This window comes from Diorhabda sublineata, chromosome 2 (assembly GCF_026230105.1).
Source record: "Diorhabda sublineata isolate icDioSubl1.1 chromosome 2, icDioSubl1.1, whole genome shotgun sequence".
NCBI lineage: Eukaryota > Metazoa > Arthropoda > Insecta > Coleoptera > Chrysomelidae > Diorhabda > Diorhabda sublineata.
The window spans coordinates 5,701,558-5,729,449 of NC_079475.1; the positions used below are offsets into that span (position 1 = coordinate 5,701,558).

Consider the following 27,892-nt stretch of genomic DNA (forward strand, 5'->3'; position numbering starts at 1 on the left):
GTACAACAATTGCCGAAGAAATTTAGGCTATTTTCAAAAATATAATTAGATTTTTATCAGCTCAACCAGTCTTTTTTCGCGAGGAGTTTCTCGTAGATCATTGTCGAGAGCTTTGAGCTTTTGTATACGCTTTCTTCTCAGTCCTCATTGCTAATCCTCTGCAAATCTCCGCAAATACCCCATTCTCAATTTGATGAGATACTTTCTCCTTTTATCGCTTTTCTTTTTCTCTAACTTTTCTTAGAATCCCTCGCTTTTAACGTCGTTCTCTTTTCCTGTTGGTTTTCGGGCGAGGGAGTTTATTTCCCCTATTACCCTTCTTATATCTCCATCTTCTAGGTTTTCTGTCAAAGCTACTAGCTCTTTTATATTCCTGCAAATGGTTTCCATTATTCTATCTCCCCTATATTCCCTAATTTCGTTTTTTCTTTCCATCTTCCTCTGCCTTATTTCATCTGGAATTAGCTTTTTTCGTTTCTACATACTTGTTCTTCTAAGCCTAGCAAGATTGTATGTAAGTCACTTTTTCTGAAATCAAATTTTTTGTCGTCTGTTGGTCCGTCGTCTTTTTTTCATTCTGGATTGTTTGATATCATCTCCTGTTTTGAATGAGCTGTTAATGTTTTCCTTGAATCGTTTCCTTTCCACTTTTGTCTTCTTCCCTGTTCTGTTTATTTCTGTTGGTTTTTCATATAATTCTCATGACTAGGGTCGAAGGAGTGTCCAGCGAGGCAGTGCGCCATTACCTCGCTAAAGTGGGATATTTTGGGAGGTCCCAGGTATCCCTAGGCACTCATTCATCTATTAGTGACGGTTGCTAACAACATAGATTTGCGGATTCTCTTATTGAGGTGTATTTCAAGATTTTCAGATTTTTATCAGCTGTCCAAGCCTTTAGTTCTAACACTGTCAAACCTGATAAACATTTTCTAATTATATGTTGGAAATAAGCTGATATGTAGTAAGCAACAGCTTAAATTTCTTTGGTAACAGCTGTGGTATAATGAAACAATAAATCTTACCATCAGACATTTTCCAGCAATAAAATTATTGGATTTCGTTTTCGCCGATTAAGATTGTCTTAAACCAAAAAAAGAATCACTAAACACAATTTTCCACAGCACTAAACTCTCATATTAAAAATTTATTCACTATTAAAAAAATGTCTAAAAACAATCCCGTAAAATGTTAACACGATATGGAAAGTATGGAGGATGTTTCACACAGTTTCTATATACAGAAACATTTCTTATAAAACTTCGTATTCAACTGCCAGAGGAGAAACTAGTTGTCGTGTGGTGAACCCTCTCTATATTTAGAGCGGTGTTGCCACCAGATATTCCATTTAATCCCGACCGCCATAATTTCTACAGAGTGAACGATTCTAAGATCGAGGGATAAGTAATAGTTTGAGGTGTTTAAATATAAGGTAATTGTTTTTTACCCTTTATAATTTATGAAGAATTTAAGGCATTTTTTTCAGACAGAAATTTTGTAAAAATGATTTTTCAATATTTTTTCTTTGAATACGTAAATTAAATTATATTGTTAGGAAATTTATTGATGGAAATAATTTATACAGGGTGTTCCGGGACTTGATACAAAAAATTCGGGAGTGACATTAAAAAAGTTTTCTCATACTACCTTTGTTTCTGATTTATAGGCACTGAAAGCTGCTAAATCGGAACTTATATTTTAGTATATTATCTAAATTATAAATTCGAACATTATAAATTTTCAATGGATAATTACTTATGTCCCCGTAGTGTGTTTGACGAAATAAATAATTCTACACTACTATCTGAAAGCCATGGGTGGGCTCATTGGTTAGCAATTCCTAATTCTTACAGGGACAACCTGTACAGTGTAGAGATTGCAAAAATGAATTTTTCAATCAATTAAAAAAAAAGATACCATTCTATAAAATTTATGGTTTAGAAGATGTGTAGATTTTTAGATCGTTGTACTTGTCAAGGTAGTCGTTCGCCATAAAAAGTCATTCTGAAGAAAATTATCATAAATTGTGATTATTTATTGAAAATACTTACAGGAAGGAAAAACATACACAATTGTTGACGATTAAACAATATAAGTTGAATAAAACAAATGAACAATAGTACATTTAGATGAATTTTGAATAATATTTACGAAAATATAGGAAAAAAATTAAGCATAACAGTTCTAGATTTCCATAACAACTACGAATAATGAAAAACTTATTAAACAGTGAAAATTTTCATTTTAATGCTAGAAAAAGTGTTAAAAAAACACCCAAAAAGTTTCGCAATGACTTATTCAATATAGAAGTGAAAACTTGAAAAGTAGAATCGAGTAGTATGTATTCTTAGAAGACCTAGACAATTCGCTTATATTGGTCTGAATTTTGTGAAAAAATATCAAGGAAGAACACGTCTAGTCACTGCTAGATCGTTTAGGTTAAAGTGGTGTTGAGAAGTGTTTTGAGGTTAATAAATATCATCCGACTTGAAATATATATATTAAACATACTTTCTATGATGATTTATAATTTTACTGATATAATTTTGGTAGCTGTAAAGATACAGTCTTAAGTTCTGTAAACTGCCTAAAACTCCTCGATATGAAACCAAGAATTCTAAAAGCTCCACAAAGGATAGTAGGCTGCGTTCAAAAAAATTGAGTGTGTCAGCTCCGACGCACGACTGAAGTTTACTCCTTAAGTTCGATAGTCTAACCAGACGCAAAAAGAGTTTATTTAACTTAAAAAAGATTGATACTGTATAAAAGCGTAAATTTGTTAATTAATGAAAATAATATACATATATAAATATATATTTATTTAATTTATTCATTTCATATACATTTATTATAACTAATCGACGAAATATTTTACATTAAACTTTTTACAATAGTCAATTTCAGATGTGCATAAATATATCATTAGGAATGTTGATAAATTATGTAATTATTATTATCAGACTATGATCATTTTTTTTAATATTAATTAAATCAACATTGTCTGCATTATTAATTACAGTGACAAGTGGTTTATGGTAACTAAAATAAGACACACGGACGTTCGTAGATACGTGGTTCACGAATCTTGAAAATACCGCATCAATGGTTGTACCATACCTCGTTGTCCCCATTGCTCTATCAGAAACAATATCTAAATTCAGTTCAGATTTTAAAAATTTTATTATTGTCAATCCATCATCTTTGTTAAAATCGACATTAAAAACGCCACTCAGTACGAGCGGCGTACATATAATACTTGAATTATAACGTACCTTGCAACCACGTGTTTGTTAGATGTTCCGGCAATATCATCTACACCTCTTTCTGCCATAGTTATTTGAAAATACTTTCAGTTCACTTTAGCGGAACACAATGATAAAAATTAAAACTTCACAATAACAATATTAATTATTGATATTTATAATAAAAACAGCAATATAAGTATGTCGACACTGACAGAAATAAACAAACCCAATAACATATAGGTATAGTCGGTTTGCAGTATACCCTATGCACGTGTCCCTATACCCTACACTCACATCATAGGGTGCGCACCAAAAATGTAACGAGGTCATTCATCGATAGATTTTACTCCTCACATTTTTCTCATACCGGGTCCCTTATATATGCAAATCGATTCTTAAGAAGTAAATTCCAAAAATTATTACCAGCAAGCTACTTTTTTGGCTCGAGATTTCTCCCAGTCCGACAACTGAATGCGTGCATCGAGCGCACGTGAGTCGAGCGCTCGATGGTTCGAGCACAGAGAACAGATTATATAGGAGAGTACGGTACCGAGACGGTATCTTCACTTCCTGTATTTACCATGAAATGATTAACCTAACCTAACCATTCTTAAATTTAAAGGTGTTATTGTGGAAAATTCAAAATACGCAATTTTTTCACTATTTTGAATCTAATATTTAAGAAGAAATAATTTTCTCTATCAATTTTTGTTCAATATTTTATATAATATTAAACATTTGCACATTTTGGAAAATTTTAGATGTTGCTGATGGTTTTTCGTTTTGTCTTAATAATAATAATTATTCAAAAGGCCCATCTCTAGCACTCACTTCGGTAGATCAAATTTTCTCGTGCGCTCGTCGAACGATCTTTCGGATTTGACACAGGTAGTGTGCGCTAGATGAACGAAATGTTTTTTAAATTTGCCTATGCGCTTCTCGCACCCCATCCGACAACATATTTGTTTATGCGACCATTTGACAGTTGGGACGTTTCCCATGGAAAATCGGAAAACATGTCGTTTTCACGTAAAGGTATTTGATAATTACTAATTTGATGACTACGTTATTATTATTTGTGTGCAAAACAAGAAGGATTTTTCGAATTTGTGTTAAATATGTCGATTTCACGAAAGTTATGACGGAGAAAACCAGCAATCTGGGTTTTTCAGGAACATTTATTTAATGCCAAAAAAATGTTATTGTATTATTGTCCGACAAAATTTTTGGGAAACTTTATTAGTCGGACGCTCTGAAATTGTCTATTTGACAATAACACATTTGGTGATTAGCATGAGGCGATGTGATCTTGTACTTGAAAATACTCAATACAGGTAAATATTTATCCGAACAAATTTCCTCAATAAAACGATAATCCACTCATATCTGACTGACCGATACCTGACCCAGAAAATTCCAAGTAACTTTCTTAATATCCAAATAGCATACTAATCCTCTCTATATATGATTTTGGGAAAAACCAAAAACCTTCTACTTGATCTTTGTTCATATTTACACGAACCCTGGCGAGGTTTTGGAATCGTGGAGAAATTACACAGATCTAATTGATTTTCGGACAAAATATAGGAAAAATTACACTAGTCCGAAAAAATGATAAGTTTTAAGCAAGCGAAAGTGATCATCAATTTTTAAATGCATTTTATTTGCATACTTATGTATCGATTGAAATGAAAATTGGTTTTCATTCTCATTGTATCATCTCCAAGAACGGGATGTAAAATTTTAACCAAAATTTCCCACGAATTAAGCTAACAAAAATTATTTTTTTCTAAAACACACATTCATTTTTCTTTTTCTATTTTGCTCCAATTGGATTGAAAATACGTATAAATATAAATATGAGTTTTTACTAAAATATTTAAATATTTTTTTAAAATTATGTTAAAAATAGTATCAATAAATATTTGTTTAAATTAATTTATTTAAATTCCAGAAAAACGATACATTGCATTATGAACTAATTTCGAAGAAAATACTTATTAAAGAATCACTTACCAATGATTTATAATCTGCTGCAATTGAATTTTGTAATCTTATCGTCAAATTTTTGATTTTTCCTTCCAAAACAAACATATTTTACCACCACTTTTGAAAATGATAGATTACACACTTATTTTTACCTAAGAAAAAAAGCTTATTTCACACATGCATTAATAAATAACAAAGCATACATGTATTGAAATATTTCTTTTTCTTATGTTATATTTGTTCTTGAACGATAGAGAGAATACACGAATACAATATGAATCTGGCTGGGTGCCGAAAGGCAAAAGGCCAAATTTAAGAAGACTTGAAGAAGTAGACAATATGATTTTTTGAGGTTATATCAGTGTTTACAATAAAAATAGAAAGTTTGTTGTGATTTATGTTCAAATACATACTAGTGTCTGCAAGATAATTTAATCATTACAATTACTGGGTGATGCATAAAGTAGTTCAATGAAAATTTATTCTCCATACTGAAGGAACACATTTTCCATGACTGTCTTGATTTTACAAACAGGTAAGCTTTTATACTTTTCAACACATGTGTGATATTGTTTAATTGACTTTCTTTTTAAAAAATACGTTTTTTTTTAAGAATTTTTATATTGTCGTAGGAAAAATGGTGTACACAAATCGTTGGAAAGTGTATTTCGCACTCGTTACGTTTCAGTACTCGCCGCCGCAATATTGGGTTATCGCATAAATGATGTACCAGGCGCTCGACATATTGAAAAACGAGTCGAGAAAAAGAATACACTGGATATACCAAAATCCGAACTTCCAAGGTCTCCTAGAACGGTTTAAAACTTGGACAGTTCATTCGGTCTGTTCGCGACTAGCCGACTTGACTATTCGGAAGCGTGCTGTTGCTTTAAATGAGCATAGATCATCATTATTTCGCATTTTACATAAAGATTTAGGGTTGCACCGTTATAAAATTCAATTAAGGCAAGAATTGGAGCCTCAGGATGCTGCTTAGAGGATTGATTTCGTAAATCAGATGATTGAGTGTTTTTCAACATCTACAAACATCCTGTTTTCGGATTTTATTTCAATGGACACTTCAAAAAGAAAAATTTCAGCTACTGGAGTGCAACCAATTCAAAATCGAACGAACATCAGAAACGGCTACATTCGCTTAAAGTGACCGTACGGACTGCAATATCAGCGCGAGGAATTATAGACTTTTTTGAAGACGCAAAGTTACAGTGAATTTAGAGCGTTATATGCATATATTAGATGACTTCTTCGTGCCTGAACTGCAAAACTTCAATCGTTAAAACCAAAAAGCGCAGACCGAACATCTTCACATACGTCTAATAGACCTCTGTCACGAGTTCTTGAAATGTTTTCTGGTAGATTGATCCCCAGGATTGGTGACATAAGTTGGCCTCCACGCAGTCACTAAGGACTTTTTGCTGTGGGGTATCCATCCCGAAATGGCAGCTGAAATAAATTCACAAGCAATGTATTTCAATGTCAATAGACATACTTTTCTTGAAATTGTTGGTAATTATTTGGTTTAGAGCGAATTTGGCGAGATATTCGTAATAACATATCTCGTTATGGAAGAGCTAGATCTCATTATCGTCAGTATTTTGGAGAAATGACATTATTCATATTCAAATAGAATTGAAGCATTTATTGAAGAAATGTCACGAAGGTCTCCAATAGAAATTGATGATTATTTTTACAGGGACCTTCACGACGAGCTGAATCGATATGCATATGGGAAAGTACTGGGACGAATGTTCTCAAAATTTGCGTGCATGGGTTTTCTGAAATGCTAAATGCTAAAATAATTCCAGTTTTTTGAAACTTCCAGGATCCAAACACTTCGTTATTTTAAACGGAATACTATGTATACTATGAATTTTTGGAATCTACACGAAATTTGAATATAACTTTATATAAGGCATAGTATGCCTAAAATCCGCCATTTTTTAATTATTTCACATTTTCGAAATTTTTCGACACATACAGCAAAAAATTATATTTGTAAGCTTAAGTGAATCAGGTCTAATACTTTTGGGATTCGGACTACAGCTTTCAAAATCTGTGAAAAACCTTGACAAAAATTTATATAGGGGGTTTAGAAAATGATACCGAATTTCGTTATCTAAAAACTTCGAAAACTTAATTTTTTCAAATGGCAACCCCCATTTTTCTCTTTACCATTGGATTCTTTAAATTAAGGGCACTTCGTTAGAAAATTCATCTTTTTCACCATAAAAAACTGTATAACATACTAAAGTTTCAAGGAAATCGGGCTTATGCAACCTAAAATAAATAATTACCAAATTGTTTTTCTAAACTTGAAACACCTTGAACAACTAAGTAATGTTATAGATCACACAAAAAAATTAACTTTTTTTTAACAGTCATACGCTGATAAAAATGGTAGAATAATTTCTTATTTTTCTATTTTACCGCATTTTTAGCTTATACAAGTGAAAATAGAGCTACAAATCTATATTTAACGTTATAGCTAATGAATTTCTATCTAGCCCTGTGTCTTTTATACACCTATTAACATACAACGGGAATGATAATGGAATTGCCACTCACAATAACAAGAATACAATTTCTATCGAGATAACTATTCGAATTTCCGGAACATTTTTGTAAATATTTACATTTGGCATCGTCTGAAATGTATAGAAAGGGAGGCGTAGCTTGTACGTAACCAAGGCGGTAAGGGCGGAGTTTGAAATACCTACGTCCAATACATAACGAGGATAATTTTATCCTGTAACCGGTATCTGAAGGATATGACAAGTCATTTTATTTTCAGGCATATTTTATTGTTAACAATTTATTTATATGGTAATACTCTCTTTTCTATATCTTTAAACATAATTGGAATGTTTGTTCGAAGGGATATAAAAGGGATATTCCCCAGAAAATACTTGAAATTGTTTAAAATATAATATTCGGATGTCTTATAGGTAAATAATGTTGATTTCCAATGTTCACCGTGTACATTAAATAATAACGCAAAAAGTAAATCTTAATATTCGAAGTATACACCTTAGTTTACTATAGGTTTTACCTAACGATCAGCAAGCTCTATGAAACCTTGCAAAAAACCATTCTTTTGACAAAAAAAGTCGCATTGCATTGTCAATATTTCCTTAAGATTCAAATTTTGCACTCACAATTTGAATTGGACAAAATGGTAAGTCTTCTTCTTCTTCATTTTTAACATCTCATGATCTGTTAGTTTTGCAGGTTCATCTATATCAATTCCTGGGAGGTGGACTGCCAGCTGTTCATCCATCTCTTAGGTGGTCGTCGTGGTTTTCTTTTCCCTTTAAATACGATGCGTGGAAGTCTATTCTCTTCCATTCTTCTCACGTGGGCGTACCAGTATCTTTTTCTTTCTCTTCCCCATCTTACGATGTCTTGCACCCCACATTGTTCCATGATGTCAGTGTTCCTGATTCGATCTACTCTTGTTTTTCCCACTATAGTCCTGGGCGTTTTCATTTCGGCTACCCGAAACACGCTTTTCGTTTTGTTGGTTTCCTCTCTGGTTTCTATTCCGTATGTCATACAAGTCCTATAGATTCTAACCTTCCTATCCTTTCGAATGTATTCGTTCACCCCAAATAATCGCTCATTTACTATGGTTACCCCTTCAATTTTACATATTCACCTTGTCGCCTTTTAATTCTACACAGAACTTAAGCAGTTGACGGGCAAACCACCTGGACATGACGATATATCATCCACAAGCAAACAGGATGGTGGAGCGTTTCCAAAGGAAGTTTCAAGCAACGATACGGTGCCAGGAAAACGACTAGTGAACAAAGATCTTGACATCGGTCGTAATGGGTATCCCCACAACGAAGTGGTTGTTTCACAATACGAAATAGTATACGTGCAATCCATCGATGTACTTAGGGAGCTCCACGAGCGAAGCAACGGAGTTTATCAAAGAGCTACGTCGGCATTTCGACATCCTACAATCAACAGACATCAAACGATATTGCACAAGTACATCGTTGGTCTCTGAAGATCTGAACACAAAGAACTTTTTTTTCAATACACTCTGTACGCGTGTCTTATGAAGAAACTAAAAAAATTTTATCATCAAAGTCCTCTGAAAAGAAAAAAAATGTAGAGCTTAAAAACAATTATCGTTGTCAATTTCTACGCCCATTCCTCTGTACTTTCTTGTTTACTGATATATCTTAAAAAGCGTAGGAGAGATGCAGTGTCCTTTTCGCAGATCCTTGTCAATTCTAAATGGCTCTGATATTTCATTTTACCATATATATATATATATATATATATATATATATATATATATATATTTTCAATATTTCAATTAATCAATATTTCTATCAACGTCAATTTGAATATTGAATTTTGACCTCTTCATTTAAAAATTATTACAAGAATAAATACAATTGAAAACCACCGAAAATCTTAATTAATTATTTCCCATACGATGAATACATAAGTATTTGAAAGCTCGGAAAATATATTAAAGTTTGCACACTTTGGTGTTTCATTGCCACATTTCCAATAAGAAACCGCTTATATATATAATCGAGAGGAATCAAATCGGGGAATTTAGCCAGTCATTCCATCGTTCCACGTCTTCCAATCCACCTATTGGGAAAAACCTGGTTTAAATAATTTCTAGCTGTATGTGCAAAATGCGGTGGAGCTCCGTTTTGTTGGTAGTAGATAGATCGATCTATTTCATTTGGATGATTAACAACAAGAAATTTTTTTTCTAATGCAAGCACTAAGGAGTTAATTAATCTAGATAAATCTCACCATTAACTGCGGCCTTAAAAAATAAGCGCTAATAATTTCCTTGTTAATGATACCAGTTAAACGTTCACTTTTTTAGGATCTGGAGTGTGAATTTCACACATCCAGGATTTTTTCTGCAGTTCTGTTTGTTAATCGTTCCGTTTAAATGAAACGTCGCTTCCGAATGTATTTTGTTTATGAACTGCAAATCTGCGTTCATTCTGTCTTCTAGAGAGAGAGAGAGATAGAAAAATACTTTATTGTCAAAAAATTGTTACAATTTATAGACAAAAGCGTGTGAAAACTAAAGAAAACATAAAAATAGCAAAAATTAAATCAGTATCAGCATTAATTGGAATTAAATATTATTATTAGAATAGAAGTCGTTTACAGAGTAGAAGGCACTTTCCAGTAAATATGCCCTCAAATTATTGCGGAATGCGGGAAAAGATGATTTCAATTGGCAAGTGATTGTGCATTTTTTTGCATTGTAAAATATTGAGCTCTTAATTAATTCTGATTATTCTAATAGAGTGTTAAGGAGGTGGATGAGTTCAGTTCTTTGGAAACTGATCCAGGCGTAAAACAGAAAGAACTTAATTTTTTATGTAAGGCGGCAATATGTAACTCATATTTCAAGGAATTGTCCACAAGCCCTAAGTATCATCTTCATTTAACTCATGAACCAACTGAACTTTGTAAGCGTGATATTTTTGTTCATACCAAACTCTCATGATAGATGATTTACTTACATCATTGTCAGCGGCGAGTTCTCGAGTTGTCTTATGCAGATTTTCCTCAATATCTAGAAGTACTTATCTCTAACTTTTTTTCATTAGTAAATAAGGTTTCTACCCGGTTTTCAATATTTTTACATGTCCAGTTTCAACTTTTTTCAATTTCGCTAACTGTAGACTGCGGAAAGTGTTGATTAGAGTATTTATTATTAAAAATTTTGAGTTCGTGTTTTATTACAACAACCAATCATTATTAAAATGTCTTTTCTTTGAGTCACGGGTAAATGAACCACAATTAAATTTAAAGCTTTAAAACTTTTAATAACTTTAAATACCTAAATGACATGGCGTTTTTAGTATCTTCAAAGATTTTTTGTAGAAGAGATACGAAAATACCTGATTATTTTGATTATTTCTAAAGTATATTTCAATACACCAGACAATATTGCTGGTTTAAAAGTTCGGATAACAAAATGTACGAGAATTCCAAAACCGACTCGGTTATTGTCAAGAAGTAAATGGAGGTCATTTTGAACATTTAATTTTGTTTTTTGGTAGAAACATTATGAAAATTTTACATCTTTCTCAGTTATGTATGCTTCAAATTTAAAAAACTTTATATTGCTCAACAGGGGACTAAAATCCCTTTCCAGCAAAGTGAATGACTTTTATAAGGGTACCTATAAGTAGTGTCTTGGAGTACTTTCTTTAATTTTATAATGGATACGTTTTCGAAAGCTTTTTGTAAGTTAATTAACAAAAAACGTGATGCCGTATTCCTTTCTAGTTTTTTTTTCTATAATTTATTTAATGCAAAACACATTATCTGTGCATGATCTTCCCGCACGAAAGCCACATTGTACATCCTCTTCTTGGTGTTTGTATTCTGTTTCTATAAGATCTCTTATTATGCTTCCATAGACTCTACTTATGGCACATATTAGCCTTTATAGTTGCTATAGTCAAATTTGTTGCCTTTCTTTTGTACCCATGTTATAAACACTACCAAAAACACATAAATTCCTTCTATTTTTCTGGTTTTTACTTCGAGATACCTAAGCCCTTTTGTAAAATAGGCAAGACATGCGCTGCTGTTTCTTCGGCTTGCTCGAGGAATCAACAGTTGTCATCCTCTACCATGTTTATCTGGTATTTGACGTGCTTGAAAACCAACCATCAGTTTGATGTTGTGTCTTGACGTCTCGAGAAGTTCTTTTGACTAAGAACTAGAGTGATTCTAATTCTTCAGCCAGCCAGTTTAGTTAGTTAATAATGGGACAATCTCATGAAGTTACAGTAACTCTATGGTCCAAAATATGGTGTCGTTGTCTCTTTTTTTTGGTAATACTCTGCTTCTTCATTACCTGGTATATCCTGGTAGCCTGCTAGTTACATTAGGGTTACTTTGCTTCTGTTGGTGCCTCCAGTGACGGATTTATGCCGCCCTCAATGTTGGAATCAATTTGATCAATTTTTATACATAATTTTTATTAAAAATTTATTTGAAATTGTTTTGCAACGATGGTAATCTTGGAATACAGACGGTGCTTTAGCTTTTTCTTCATATTGAGATTCTTATCATTTCTTACTAGTAGCATTAAATCGATCTGAAATTACATGTAGTCGGTTTTTAATTTCTGCTTTCATCAATTAATTCCAGAGGGTCAATTATTGCAGACCATTCTTTTTCTAACGCTTAAAAGGCATCGTGTCAAACAGAACAACGAGTTTGAAAAAGACTCTTAGCTTTTAAATTTGTACGCTGCAAGATTTCCCTACGTTGGGTTGATATAGTTATAGAAAATTCTCCACAAAAATTAATCTTAATTGATGTTTTTTCATCTCTGAAATTTTAACACTTCAAAAATTTTGCCGCCCATCAAATTATGCCGCACTAGGCCCGGGCCTCGGCGTGAATCCCTAGATGCCTCTAGAGTTAGTTTGTACCCCTGTTAGCTAGAAAGGAAGTCAGTTAAGTGTTAGGACATATTAACTCAATAAAATTTATGATTTATGAGATATATAGATGTTTAGATTATGGCACAGTTCGTCATAACGAGACATTCTGAAAGAAATTATCATAAATTCTAATTATTCATTGAGAATACTTACAGGAGGTTTAAAAACACAATCAAACATTTCTAATTGTAGTGTATATTGTCAAATATCGTGTTACTTACATAAGGAAAAAAATTGATAGGTAGATAAATTTAGTTGGTTAGCTAACAAATTATCAAATAAGTTTCTAGATTAACAACGAGTTGATGATACATTTAGTTGGAAAAGTACTGTTTACTGGTATAACATGAGACGGTTTTATTAATTTACATTTATGGGCAGATGAAAAACCTCAAGGTACAATTCAAACAAAGAATCAACATCTTAATGTGTGGTCAGGAATAGTATGTGATAATTTCTTCTTTTTCTTACGACGACATCTCCCTACGGAAGTTTTCGATCTAAATGGCTATTGTCGCACGAGAAACCGCAGCTCTAAAAATTTCTGTAGACGTCTGTCCGAGCCAACTGCGCAAATTTTTTGTCTACGATCGATCGACCGTTTTCCTTCGATCTTCCCTTCTATTATCAGCGGAGAATCTCATATCGCTCGCCTCTCATTATATGTCCTAGATACTGCAACTTTCTCTCCTTTATTGTCGTGAGGACCTCTATGTTTGTCTTATATTGCGTCCAAGACATCCTCAGCATTCGCATTTCAATTTTCTTCTCTGTGGCCGCAATCAGGTGTAAATATTCACGTGTCTAATGTCAGGTTATTATAAATATGTTCGAGAACATAGAGATCACTCAACCTGAACAATTAACTTTAATTTCAACAGGAAGGTGACGTTTTAAAATGATTTGGTTCAAAAAATTCGTGTGCCAAGAAAACCGTTCCCCATAAATAGACATTCTGAAAAAAAAATTCATAAATTATAATTATTCATTGAAAATACTTACAGGAAGTATAACTTTTAACAGGACAACCTGTACAATCTAAAGAGAGAAGACATTAATTTTTCAGTCTATTTTTCAACAGAAAGGTAATCTTTGTTTAACTCAATAAAATTTATGATTAATGAGATATATAGATGTTTAGATTGTTGCACAGTTCGTCATAACGAGACATTCTGAAAAAAAAAATTATCATAAATTGTAATTATTAATTGAAAATACTTACAGGAGGTACTGAAACACAATCAAACATTTCTAATTGTAGTGCATACTGTCAAACATCACCTCACTTACTTGAGGAAAAAATTGAAATGTAGAAAAATTTAGTAGGCAAGACTAGAACTTATCAAATAAAAACGAAATATTTATATAATGAATACTCGAAGTGGGATATTTCTTTGAACTTGGAAGAGCATTCCAAGATTCTACCTTATAGCACCTCAATGGAAATTTAATCTATCGATCATATACCAAACTTTTAAGATTATCCATTGTATTTAAATCAGGGTAACGTGGTGGCTATGCAAATTGAGCTCCTCGACCAATGCACCTAGGATAAGTGATTTTTCACATAATTAAGGAAGTGGGGAGGGGGTCTATTGTAAGTATCACAAACTATTCAGGTTATTGTCAAAGAAATATAGACCTACTAAATTATTATCACAAAGAAACGTCCACCATAAGATTCCATGGAGGGATCATTGAACAAGTGTCATCTCTAAGATACCTGGGCACATTCGTCAACCAGCAATATCCGATCCAAAGCTCGAACTCAGATCAAGAATTGAGCAAGCGCGGAAAACCCTAAACAACATGAGGACACTTATGGCAAACAGCGACCTCAGCCTAGAACTCCGGTCCAGAATGCTTGGTATGGATATGAGGTGATAGAAGGGAAGATCGAAGGAAAACGGTCGATCGTGCAGTTGTGCAGTTGGTTCGGACAGACGTCTACAGAAATTTTTAGAGCTGCGGTTTCTTGTGCGACAGTAGCCATTTAGATGGCCAACCTCCGTAGGGAGATGGCCTCGTAAGAAAAAGAAGAAATTATCACTTACTATTCCTAACCACACATTAAGATGTTGATTCTTTGTTTGAATTGTACCGTGAGGTTAGGTAAATTAATAAAACCGTCTCATGTTATACCCGTTTCATCAGTAAAAAGTACTTTTCCAACAAATGTATCATCAACTAACTAACCAACTAAATTTTTCTACATTTAAATTTTTTCCTTATGTAAGTAACACGATGTTTGACAGTATGCACTACAATTAGAAATGTTTGATTGTGTTTCAGTACCTCTTGAAAGTATTTTCAATGAATAATTACAATTTATGATAATTTCTTTCAGAATGCCTCGTCTTGACGAACTGTGCCATGATCTAAACATCTATATATCTCCTAAATCATAAATTTTATTGAGTTAATATGTCACTCAACTGACTTCCGATAGAATTCACGCCGAGGCACGGGCCTAGGACGCAAAATTTTCGAAATGGCAAAATTTCAGAGACGGAAAAAAGTAAAATCAATGCAAATTAATTTTTGTGAAGAATTTTCTATAACTATATCAACCCATCGTAGGGAAATCTTGCAGCGTACAAATTTAAAACCTAAGAGTCTTTCTCAAACTCGTTGGTCTGTTTGACACGATGTCTTTCAAGCATCAGAAAAAGAATGGTCTGCAATAATTGACGCCCTGGAATTTATCGATGAAAGCAGAAATTAAAAACCGACTACATGTAATTTCAGATCGATTTAATGCTGCTAGTAAGAAACTTCAAGAATCTCAAGCTGATTTTTCATCCGTTGTGCTTATCTATAGATCTCTGGCTGTATTCCTCCAAGACCTGAGAGACAGATAATTTTCTGACTCTGGAGGCATTTGAGGGTTGGCAAAATTTTTTAAATGCCAAAATTGCAGAGACGGAAAAAACTAGAATCGATTCAGATCAATTTAAGTTAAACAAAGAGTACTTTTCTGTTAAAAATCGATTGAAAAATTTCATTTCTTCTATCTTTAGAATGTACAGGTTGTTCCCGTAAAAGATACGAATTGTTAACGAGGGGTCGTATTTTCACGGAACACCCTGTAGATCATATACCATAAAGAAAGTAACCATAGATATTATTTCGACTATTAGTTTAGGATTTTGTACCCTGTATGTATGATTATAAATGTTTGAATACATTTTGATGTGTTTTGATAAAAAAAACTCTACAACAGAATTATTTTTATGGAATCGTGTCTTATCGTTGAATCATAAGATTATCCTCGTATATTTAAATTTAGTATAAAAACAGTAAAAGTTGTTCGAAATCTTCAAGGTATTATTAATACGTTCCATAATTTATCCACGTTCTGTATATAAAATAAAGTTATTGCAAATTGCTTTTATTATTTATGAATGGTCTATAAACTTTGGGAAGGTATTTTTCAGGTTAAACCAATAATAAAACATTATAAATTACAATAACCAGATTCCTCCCTTAGTAAAAGAAATAATGCGATCACTCTCAAGGGAATAAAGATAATCCAATCGGGACAATTGAGATTACACATACACTCAATTCAATAGACGGTGAAGAATAATAGATGACAATGAGAGTAGAATACCCTCACGGGCACGGTGATTATTTAATACAATGAAACTAGTTAGTAAAAGTCATTTATCTTATCTAAAATGGGAATATTTCCCTTTTTCTGGAATTGCACTTATTGTTTGCTACTCTGACTTCAATAATACAAATTTCTTTATCAAAAAATTGATACTTCAACGAACGTTTCTAGTTAATGTTTTAATTTATAAAATCGAGGCTTAAGGGAGAGTGAGAAAAAAATTATATCGGGTTTATTATATTTATGTGAAACGTTCACCCTACTAAGATTTTTTTTAATAAAAAAAATAATGTAATGTTTCTCTTATTTATTTACTCTCTTTTTATTCGCGAGGTGAATTTATAAAAATATTTATTTAAACACTATACAGTACACTTAACTAACTTATAATAATTAATTGATCACTAACACTTAAATAACTATTAAAACTTTTCTAATCACTATAACTATTTATTATGAACTAACTAATCTGCGCTCGCTCAAATATCCAAAAGAAATTCTCAAAAATTCTAGAAAATAAAAAAAACAAATAAATAAATAGACCTCCGTAGAAATTAGTTAAAAAAAATAATAGAAACAAATCGCATGCTGTGATAAAAACAAACAAAAAACGAATTCCGGGTATATCAAACGTTCCGCGCCTACGTCGAATTTTACAATTCCAATACAACCGGACAGGACCGGCTCAAGTGCTCATATCGCGGACTTGTTGGTAACAATAAGATGAAATGGAATTTTTGTTTGTAATACATTACAAACAAAGAATGAGCTCCGAAGTAGAAATCCCAGGCGAAGAAATAAATATAGATCAAAATGCAGTAAAAAATGCAATTAAACATCTAAAATATGGTAGAGCAGCGAGACCAGAGGGGTACTACTTAAAAATGGAAATGAAAAGCTGTATTCTTTTCTGGATTATCTGGTTATAGAATGAGTCGAAGGTGAAAATATACCTATAAGTTCCTGGGAAGCCGATACACCACTTCAAACATTCTATTCCATCTCAGTTTGAGATGGATCTCATTGAACGCGAAGACGGCTACAATGTTTTTCTAATTATTTATACGATTTCTATTCGTGGGATTAATTAATAAACACTTTCTCTTACGTTCTTAATTTATTTACACACCATACACTACACTTAACTAACTTATAATTCACTTATCACTATCACTTAACGAACTTCAAAATTTATTTAAATTCTTCGTTCTGTTCACTACGACTATTTATTATAAACTGAGGTAAACTGCGTTACATAAAATTATTTATATACCACAAATAAATTCATCAAACTTTTATTTACGAACTATATTATTTCAATACATGTGGGCAGGACCGGCTCTAGAGCAGAGAAATGTCTGCGCTAAAACCTGCAAATCATTAAGAAAAATAGCATTCTATACCGGAACTTGCTCCTAGTCAGCACGATAAGGCATCTGAAGATAGTGATGAACCGTCAATCTCAAAAGAAATACAATTTACGTAGTGCGGTCTATGAGCTCTTAGTCTAGCATAGAACGAAGAATCTTTAGAGTCAAAATGTTCGTACACCGCCAGTTTAATTTCATCATGACTTTTAAATTTTTTACCCATTAAGTCATTCTTCAAGTTTGAAAAAAAAATAGTGGCACGGGGTCAGATCGGAGCTATATGGTGGGTATTCAATATCTGTGATGCCAGTAGCCTTGAAAAACCGAGCAGTGTGAAGCTGTAAGAGCTAGCAGTAGGTACCTTCTAGAACAAAGGTTAATTTTCAAAAAAAACAATGACTTTTTATTTTCTGTTAGTAATAAAAAATGTACTATGAAAAAATTCATATATTCATAAAAATATATTAATATATTAGAGCTAGCGGCATAAGCCAGTACTGGTTTGTTTCCAGTAAAATCCAGGTCGAGATATGAAAACGGGTATCAATTTTTCATAGAATGGCGAAATCTCAAAAAAGTTATAACTGTAAGTATTGATATTCTAGCCAAAAATGAAATCTTCTACCATATGGAGTCAATTCTCAATGCTAAAGAGTTGTAAAAGAAATTTCTACCAACACCATAATAAAAACTATTACTTTTTTAAGGGTTAGGCTGTGGGCTAAATACCAAAAGAGTCTGCGCTACAACGATCCGTTATCATCTTTTTCTTTTCCTTCTTGTGGCACCATGATGACATTATTAGAGGTTTCTTGGATTTCTAACGCGAGAAGCATAATTCTCTCGGCCCTGCAACAAAGATATGATGAAAAAAAAGTAAGAAAATGAATGAAATGTCAACGTAATTTTACGGGAAATAAGTATTATGTATTTGTTTACAATGGAGAAAATCTCTTAAATCCAGTATGGAATCAAGTACATTGCGCTACGCAAAAGTTTTAAATCCATACCGGCACAATACCGATTTTGAAACTAAAATTTAATTTATTTTACTGTTGAAACATTAACTTTATCCAACAAATAATCGAAAAGAATGTTTAAAATTCCATAAATATCCAATAATTTAAAAATATAACTATAAAATAATATAAAAAAAAATGAAAATAATTACTCACCTTGACTTCAATATTTTCCTGTCCGCCATTTTGCATGTATATATATTGGATTTAAAATATTTGCGCACGTGATTAACCGGTCAGGATTTTAAAACATTTTCTTTCTTGCCACGCAGAATTTTTTCTGGATATAATTCCTTTCCATTCGATGGCTTATTTTTTTCTGAACACAATTTAAGACATTTGCAGATTAAGGTATCGATATGGAGTGTAAAAACACAAAAAAATTTTGGCCTGTGGGGAAAGTTTGTTAATTTTTGTTGGGGCACAACGATTCCTATATATACTAATTATGTTGTTGTTTTCAGAAAAGTGTTATGAATAAATAATTGTTTTTTTCCTTATTAATTTCAATTGTATTCTTTTTATTTAGCTTACAAAAAAAATCGGACATCGGGTAAAATTTTCCATGCACTGTTCTGAAAATACCACCTTTACTTCTTTGTACACAAATGTAAACAAGGTTAGGTTAGATTATGTCAGGTTAGGTTGCTCTTCTATGAAATTGAAGGTTTTGCAATTCCGTATTTATTTTTCCAAAATTCTCAAATTGAAATACAGCGATAGATTGTAGATTATATTATAGGTCGTTTCAAAATTTTCTCCTAACGATATTTATTTCAAAAAAGCATATCGTAATTTGTCGTTATAGAGCTAAAATTATATAATTACAAAGAAAGTAAAATATAATGTCGATAATAGGATCCGATAAGCATGCGAAAGAATCACCCGCCCCACAATGAACTTGAAAAGATGCAGTGAACTGAAGAGAAGCACAAAAGGTGCGGGAAATAATGCCTGTTGACAGACTAATTACTAGGACCAGACGTTTTGTCGGGACCAATATCTACCTAGCGACTTTCATTTTTTTATTTTTTCATAATAAAATATTTAATGAATTCTTTTGATTAACTGCTTTTTAAATATAAATTATTGCTGTACAACAATAATTTATTATCACGATAATGTCATTCAATAATGAACCTTCTTCTCTTCACGTCCCCAAACTATCACACCAGTCGTTTTTTTTTCAACATCCTGCTACAAATATAAGACAGGCTTTTAAACTCTCATTTCTTCCAATATATTGGTTGGTGACAAAGTAATTTCGATTTTGTAGTATAAAATAAAACGAAATTTTAACAAAAAATAGTTTTTAATCAATCATATATTTTGCCATCTTTCTTTCAGCTTCATGATTGCGCGCTCATAAAATTTCTCGTCCTTATCAGGTCTTCGTCATTTGTAAAAGTTGTTCTACTCAAAGAATTCTGCAAACTTCGAAATAAATGGTAATCAGATGGAGCCAAATAAGCCCCAATAGTTTCGTACGAGTGGCCAAAGATGTGTGAGGCCTTGCATTATCATGGTGGAGCACTAAACCCAAAAACACAACATGTAATCCCACCAAAGCATGAACTTTTTTGTTGTTTTTCAGCTTTCGATGGGGTTCGTACTTGTTCATCGTGATTGCTCCATGATTGTTTTAGAACTATGTTACTGTACAGAACCCATTTTTCATCACCAGTGATGATTCGTTTCAAAAAAGGATCGGTTTTATTTTGTTTAAGGTGCACATCGCAAATATTGATTCTTTGCCATCTTTCTTTCAGCTTCATGATTCCGCACTCATAAAATTTCTGGTTCTTATCAGCAAAAAACTGAACCAGGTGCGATTGAAGGTCCTCGTCATTTGTGACAGTTGTTCCATTCAAAGAATTCTGCAAACTTCGAAATAAATGGTAATCAGATGGAGCCAGATAAGCCCCAATAGTTTCGTACGAGTGGCCAAAGATGTGTGAGGCCTTGCATTATCATGGTGGAGCACTAAACCCAAAAACACAACATGTAATCCCACCAAAGCATGAACTTTTTTGTTGTTTTTCAGCTTTCGATGGGGTTCGTACTTGTTCATCGTGATTGCTCCATGATTGTTTTAGAACTATGTTACTGTACAGAACCCATTTTTCATCACCAGCGATGATTCGTTTCAAAAAAGGATCGGTTTTATTTTGTTTAAGGTGCACATCGCAAATATTGATTCTTTGCCATCTTTCTTTCAGCTTCATGATTCCGCACTCATAAAATTTCTGGTTCTTATCAGCAAAAAACTGAACCAGGTGCGATTGAAGGTCCTCGTCATTTGTGACAGTTGTTCCATTCAAAGAATTCTGCAAACTTCGAAATAAATGGTAATCAGATGGAGCCCGATAAGCCCCAATAGTTTCGTACGAGTGGCCAAAGATGTGTGAGGCCTTGCATTATCATGGTGGAGCACTAAACCCAAAAACACAACATGTAATCCCACCAAATTGACAGCATGAACTTTTTTGTTGTTTTTCACCTTTCGATGGGGTTCGTACTGGTTCATCGTGATTGCTCCATGATTGTTTTCGAACTATGTTACTGTACAGAACCCATTTTTCATCACCAGCGATGATTCGTTTCAAAAAAGGATCGGTTTTATTTTGTTTAAGGTGCACATCGCAAATATTGATTCATTGCCATCTTTCTTTCAGCTTCATGATTCCGCAGTCATAAAATTTCTTGTTCTTATCAGCAATAAACCGAACCAGGTGCGATTGAAGGTCCTCGTCATTTGTGAAAGTTGTTCCATTCAAAGAATTCTGCAAACTTCGAAATAAATGGTAATCAGATGGAGCCAGATAAGTCTCAATAGTTTCGTACGAGTGGCCAAAGATGTGTGAGGCCTTGCATTATCATGGTGGAGCACTAAACCCAAAAATACAACATGTAATCCCACCAAAGCATGAACTTTTTTGTTGTTTTTCAGCTTTCGATGGGGTTCGTACTTGTTCATCGTGATTGCTCCATGATTGTTTTAGAACTATGTTACTGTACAGAACCCATTTTTCATCACCAGTGATGATTCGTTTCAAAAAAGGATCGGTTTTATTTTGTTTAAGGTGCACATCGCAAATATTGATTCTTTGCCATCTTTCTTTCAGCTTCATGATTCCGCACTCATAAAATTTCTGGTTCTTATCAGCAAAAAACTGAACCAGGTGCGATTGAAGGTCCTCGTCATTTGTGACAGTTGTTCCTTTCAAAGAATTCTGCAAACCTCGAAATAAATGGTAATCAGATGGAGCCAAATAAGCCCCAATAGTTTCGTACGAGTGGCCAAAGATGTGTGAGGCCTTGCATTATCATGGTGGAGCACTAAACCCAAAAACACAACATGTAATCCCACCAAATTGACAGCATGAACTTTTTTGTTGTTTTTCAGCTTTCGATGGGGCTCGTACTGGTTCATCGTAATTGCTCCATGATTGTTTTCGAACTATGTTACTGTACAGAACCCATTTTTCATTACCAGCGATGATTCGTTTCAAAAAAGGATCGGTTTTATTTTGTTTAAGGTGCACATCGCAAATATTGATTCATTGCCATCTTTCTTTCAGCTTCATGATTCCGCAGTCATAAAATTTCTGGTTCTTATCAGCAATAAACCGAACCAGGTGCGATTGAAGGTCCTCGTCATTTGTGAAAGTTGTTCCATTCAAAGAATTCTGCAAACTTCGAAATAAATGGTAATCAGATGGAGCCAGATAAGTCTCAATAGTTTCGTACGAGTGGCCAAAGATGTGTGAGGCCTTGCATTATCATGGTGGAGCACTAAACCCAAAAACACAACATGTAATCCCACCAAATTGACAGCATGAACTTTTTTGTTGTTTTTCACCTTTCGATGGGGTTCGTACTGGTTCATCGTGATTGCTCCATGATCGTTTTCGAACTATGTTACTGTACAGAACCCATTTTTCATCACCAGCGATGATTCGTTACATTTCGTTTAAGGGTGTATATCGCAAATGTTGATTCTTTGTGTTGAATAAATTTCGTTCAATACGTGAGGTTCCCAAATATAAAGCCTTCATAACTAGCTCAAGAAATTTTAAGTGTTTTCCAATTGTTGTGTGCGGTACATGTAACCTCTCGAACAATTATATGACGATCCTCTTCAATTATGACTTTGATTTGGTCATCAACAACTTCAGTAGGCCGACCAGAACGTTGCTAATCTTTGAGGGAAAAACCTCCAGAACGGAATATGTTATACCAATTCTGAGATTCTTCTAATACGATTATTGATCTCAACATATTCTTCATTCACTTTATAGGGTTTTTCAATGTTGCGATTCGTGAATTCAAATATTAGGATTAACCAAAAATATTGTACATCCAATGGCATTATGATAAATTGAGTTTTTGTATAATTTAATAAATACACATGTTCTAAAATAATTTCATTTTCAGCTTTAATTGAAACAAGTTTAATTTTTTATTCACGCAGCTTCTACACTCAATTTCCCTCATAGTATATATTACATCACTCAATAAGTCGTATGCTTGAAACACAGATGGCGCTGCAATTGCCAACTCCGTATAACGTTTAGGAAGTACCAACTTTCAAAAGGGAATGTGTTAAATTTCATGACATTTCGATTAGTCAGAAAAAAGTGACAGCCTTTTAAGTGAAGCTATTTTTGTTATTTTCAAAACAATGGATTAAAAAAATATCGTGTGTCAATTTATCATCGCTTCTTAATAAAAAGAAATCTGTACAAGCTCAGTAATGGCTTCAAAAGTGTTATCCAGACTCGGCTCTATTTTATTATTGGTTTGCTGAATTTAAACGTGGTCATAAAGTCGCCGATGATAGTGGACGTTTTGGTTGTCCAATTGAGGTTAGGTCTAATCTATATCTAATCTTAAATTGAAATTGCGTGAGATAGCTAAGGCCGTAGAGAATTAGTTTGTTTACAATTATACAAGAACATGTAAGCTTTTGTTAAAGTGGGTGCCGTGTTTACTCACAGTCGATAAAACGTGTTGATTATTCAGAGTAGCTCATTCAATTGATCAAACATGGATCCATCAGTTCACTCCGGAATCAAAACCATTATCACCAGTATGGACTGCACAACTTTGAGCTGGGAAGGTTATGGCTTCAGTATTTTGGGATTCGTATGGAATGTTTTTTAGTGACTCTCTCTAAAAGGAAGAGTCAATTAATAGTGAATACTACTGAATCGTTTGAATGTACAGATCAAGGAAAAACGGCATCATATGTCGAAGAAAAAACCACCGTTTCACTAAGACAGTTACGTTTAAATACGAAGTGGCAAAAAAGAGAACTATGATCTGGTTTATTATTATGTGTATATAAATAATGTAAAAAATCCTATACCGTTCGGACTCTTTTCATGTATACTTGCCCGTGGGAAACGTGGAGTTTTCCATTGTCCATCGAAAATTTCCTAGAGCAGTTAAACATCTCTATTTTTAACCATTCACCTCATTCGTCATGTGATTATTCTGTTTCTAGTGAAGAATGAAAGAATCGAGATTTGATTTGGTTAAATATGTGAAAGACAGACAGAAGAAGACTCTTAGCTCTGTTTATGCATATTTATTCAATATCTCCTTCAATATTTACCTCGCCTCTATTCCTATATCGCTCCATGCGAATCTTCCATTGTTCGAATCAGTCATTGTTTGTCAGTTCCTTGACGACGCGCGTCGCTTTTACTTCCACGGCGTTTTTTTGTTCCATTTCATGCAGATTTCATTCGTCATACATTAATTTTTCTAATAAGTTTGACTCATTTTCAATCAATATTTTTGCAAGTATTTTCGCTTGTTGAAATTTTCATGAAAAATTTGGCGTACACATTCTTTATAATTTCCTGTAGATTCAGCAATCGCACGAATACTTAGCAGACGGTCAGATCTAACAAGATTACCGACTTTTTCTATATTTTCATCCTCTTTGACGAGAAAGGACGACTCGTGAATCGACATCTACATCTTATCGGTCACCTGGAAAACGCTTAAACCACTCAAAAAGTTATAAGTTTCAGTTTGCAGTTTTTTCAAGTTTCTACAACAATCCGTTGCTTTATTTCTTCGTCAGAACAAAACAGTTCCAATGCAGACTAAGGCGACGGCTGATTTATTTACATACACTAAATAGGAGATAGTCGATAACTTTTGGCGCATGCCTACTTTTTCTGTATAAGCGCTAGTCTCGTTATTTAATAGCCACACCTCGTATATTGATGATAATAATTGAATACGAAATAAAATATTTAATATCCACGACTTGTATACTACGATTTAAGTATGTGGAAACTTTTTTTTTTAAACTACGTATACATCATGGTTTTAATACCCATAAAATTTAATAATAGACTTTTAGATCTTGTAAATTAAATATCTACCTGCACGAGACCGAATTATAAATTAGAAAACACAAAGGCCACGTGTACATCATTAGTTAACGCTTGCACGTGACCAGATAACAAGATTTGTGGAATATCCGTTACTAAATCTGATAAATTACACCTACCTGCAGCGAGATGGCATGCGGGTATGCGATGTGTAATTTCCAGATTTTACTATAAAGCTGGGAATTAATTTATTATGAGAGAATTTTCTTGGAATGTATCTTCGTCGATTTACAAGTGTATATATCAAGTTCTAGAACTTTTTTTGAAAAACTCAATTAATACGTCATGGTTTTATTTAGGATCGTTGGAAAGATTCCGACCTCAACATGAAAATGTGAAATAATGAGAAATATATGACAGAAACTCAAATTTCAGCCATTTTGGACGCTTAATATTTGTTTGACAATCGTATGAGTCGTTGTGAAGACTTTTCTGAAGACCAATCAAAATGCACACTAACGCGAAGTTGCAGCTTGTACGCGTTCCTATCTGTCAAGATCGTCGGTCTGCTTTATCTATGACACAAAATAACAATTCGAATGATACCAAGCGAAAATGTGAAAACGTCATACAGGTTTTATTTCAAGACCAGAAACATCTTTTAGAAGAACAAAAATAAAGTCCAATATCAAAATATCATTTGGAGCGTCAACAATGTCTACTACCAAAAGATCCAAAAAAGCTCACATGAGCAAATCAAAAAAATCTATTCATTTGCAAAAACAACGGCGAGTAGAGGTCACAAAAGAGATATTAAATAACGTAATAGCTCGAAAATCTCGAGAGCCACCATATTCTACAGATTTATCTTCCTGTGACTTTATCCTCCTTTCGAAATTCAAAAATCCTTGTTAGATAACGCACCATGAGTTCACTGAAGCCATACAAACTAATTCGTTCAAGATATGGAAGACATTCCCATGGTTTATAAGTTTATGGAATTTTGACAAGCTTGTATTAGCTCGAGAGGAGCCTATTAGTATTAAAATACGTAAAAGTCTTTATTGTCAAAAAATTTCCACAATTTGTAGACAAAAGCTTGTAAAAAACTAAAAAACAAACATAAAAATAACCAAATAAAGTACAAATAAAATAAAATTTCAATATATAGGTAATAGTAATAGATAATAATTAGTATATGAGTTTATAGAAAAATTAAACCAGGATGCAGCATGCCCGGAAATAAATATTATTCTTAGAATGGAATGGAGTAGAAGGCACTTTCTAGTAAATATACCCCCAAATGAGAATGCGGGAAAAGATGATATCGATTTGATTGCCATTGGCAAGTGATTGTGCATTTTTTGCATTGTAAAATATTGAGCTCTTAACTAATTCTCATCGTGGAGTAGGTAGATAAAAGTCATGTCCCGCGTTCCTAAATGTATAGCCGTGCAAATAATCTTTCTGAAATTGGAAAAGCATGCTTACGAAATTAAGCAAACGGATTCAAAAGTGAATAAGGGTCACATAATCTTTTGAAGAAGTCCCTGTAGTGAGCCCTGAGGCTTAGGCCGAGTAAATATCTAACAACTCTCTTTTGTAGTTTAAAGATTCGCACCACACGTACCCCAGAAGGGAAATGCATATCTGAGATGCGACTCAATAAGGGCATAATAAACTGTTAAGGAGGTGGATCAGTTCAATTCTTTGGAAACTGATCTCAACGCAAAACAGGAAGAATTCAATTTTTTAGATAAGGCCGCATCTCCCATTTCAAGGCGGCATCTCTCATTTCAAGGAATTGTCCACAACAAGCCCTAAGAATTTTACAGATTCAACGGCGTCATTGTTGGTACTATTTAATAGAAAACGCTGCAATGTATTATTATATGATAAGACTTTAGTTTTATAAACGTTGGAACACAGAAGATTAGAATCGCACCATGATTTAAGGGCGATTAGGTCACTAGATATGGTCCTATGAAGTACTATGAGATCAGGGTTTCTCCAAGAGAAACTAGTATCGTCTGCAAATAGACATATTTTGCCACTAGATAGGCGGTGCAGTTTTTAAACAGAAGAAACAAAATAGGGCCTAGTACTGAGCCTTGGGGCACTCCGCATTCTATTGGCTTGCAAGAAGACATCGTTGTATCAACCATTTTAAAATGAAACGTTGATTAAAGTATTAAGGTGATTTAATTTGCAATCGGCAGACTCGAAAACATTTTCAATGTAAGTCCATCAGACTATTTATTTTTGATGTCATTAATTGTACTGCGAAACTACGGGCATAAAAAAGAAACTGTTTATCTAATACTATTAATTATGTGCGTTAGAAATTATATTTTATTACTCTTTCGTACTAAACATATTGTTTAATATTATTTTCATATCGAAATTTAGAAAGAACGCATGGTATTTGGAGTGTGAACTATTCCCTTTTTTTTTCTTCTTGATACCTACTGTAACTACAACAATCTACTGATAATTATCTGTCACTAGTGTAGTGCCCTGATCGACCCCACATTCAGAACTAAATATCGCATAGCAGGGGTCCTACGCAACTTAGATGCTGGGCTGCGATAAACCGTAAAGAGGTATATGGTCTATTTATAGGCATTGTCAATGTTCAGCACTGTTCATTTTAATGTGTTTGTTTTTCTGCTGTGGGAGAAACAGAAACGGGAAATAACAAATGTAGTATGTTGAAAAGAGACGAATAAGGACTCTTAAAAGTATCGGGTTTCCTATAGTAGACAGCTGTTTTTATTTTATTTTATGAAGAAGGATCGATGTTGGATGTGAGAAAAAGA

At 33.3% G+C, this 27,892-nt stretch overlaps 2 protein-coding genes across 2 annotated transcripts in view; both read right to left on the bottom strand.

Annotated features, from left to right (window-relative positions):
- LOC130453365 (homeobox protein six1-like) overlaps positions 1-1,287 on the bottom strand; it is a 63,219-nt gene extending 61,932 nt beyond the window's left edge. The window contains exon 1 of the mRNA XM_056793068.1: positions 1,023-1,287. The gene's annotated coding sequence lies outside the window, so the exon portion shown is untranslated. The remainder of the gene's footprint in view (positions 1-1,022) is intronic.
- A 7,199-nt stretch (positions 1,288-8,486) lies between these two features.
- LOC130453197 (uncharacterized) lies at positions 8,487-8,804 on the bottom strand. Its single transcript, XM_056792818.1, has one exon. It carries the CDS (start codon positions 8,802-8,804, stop codon positions 8,487-8,489), a length of 318 nt encoding a protein of 105 aa, XP_056648796.1.
- Between the last annotated feature and the right edge of the window lie 19,088 nt (positions 8,805-27,892).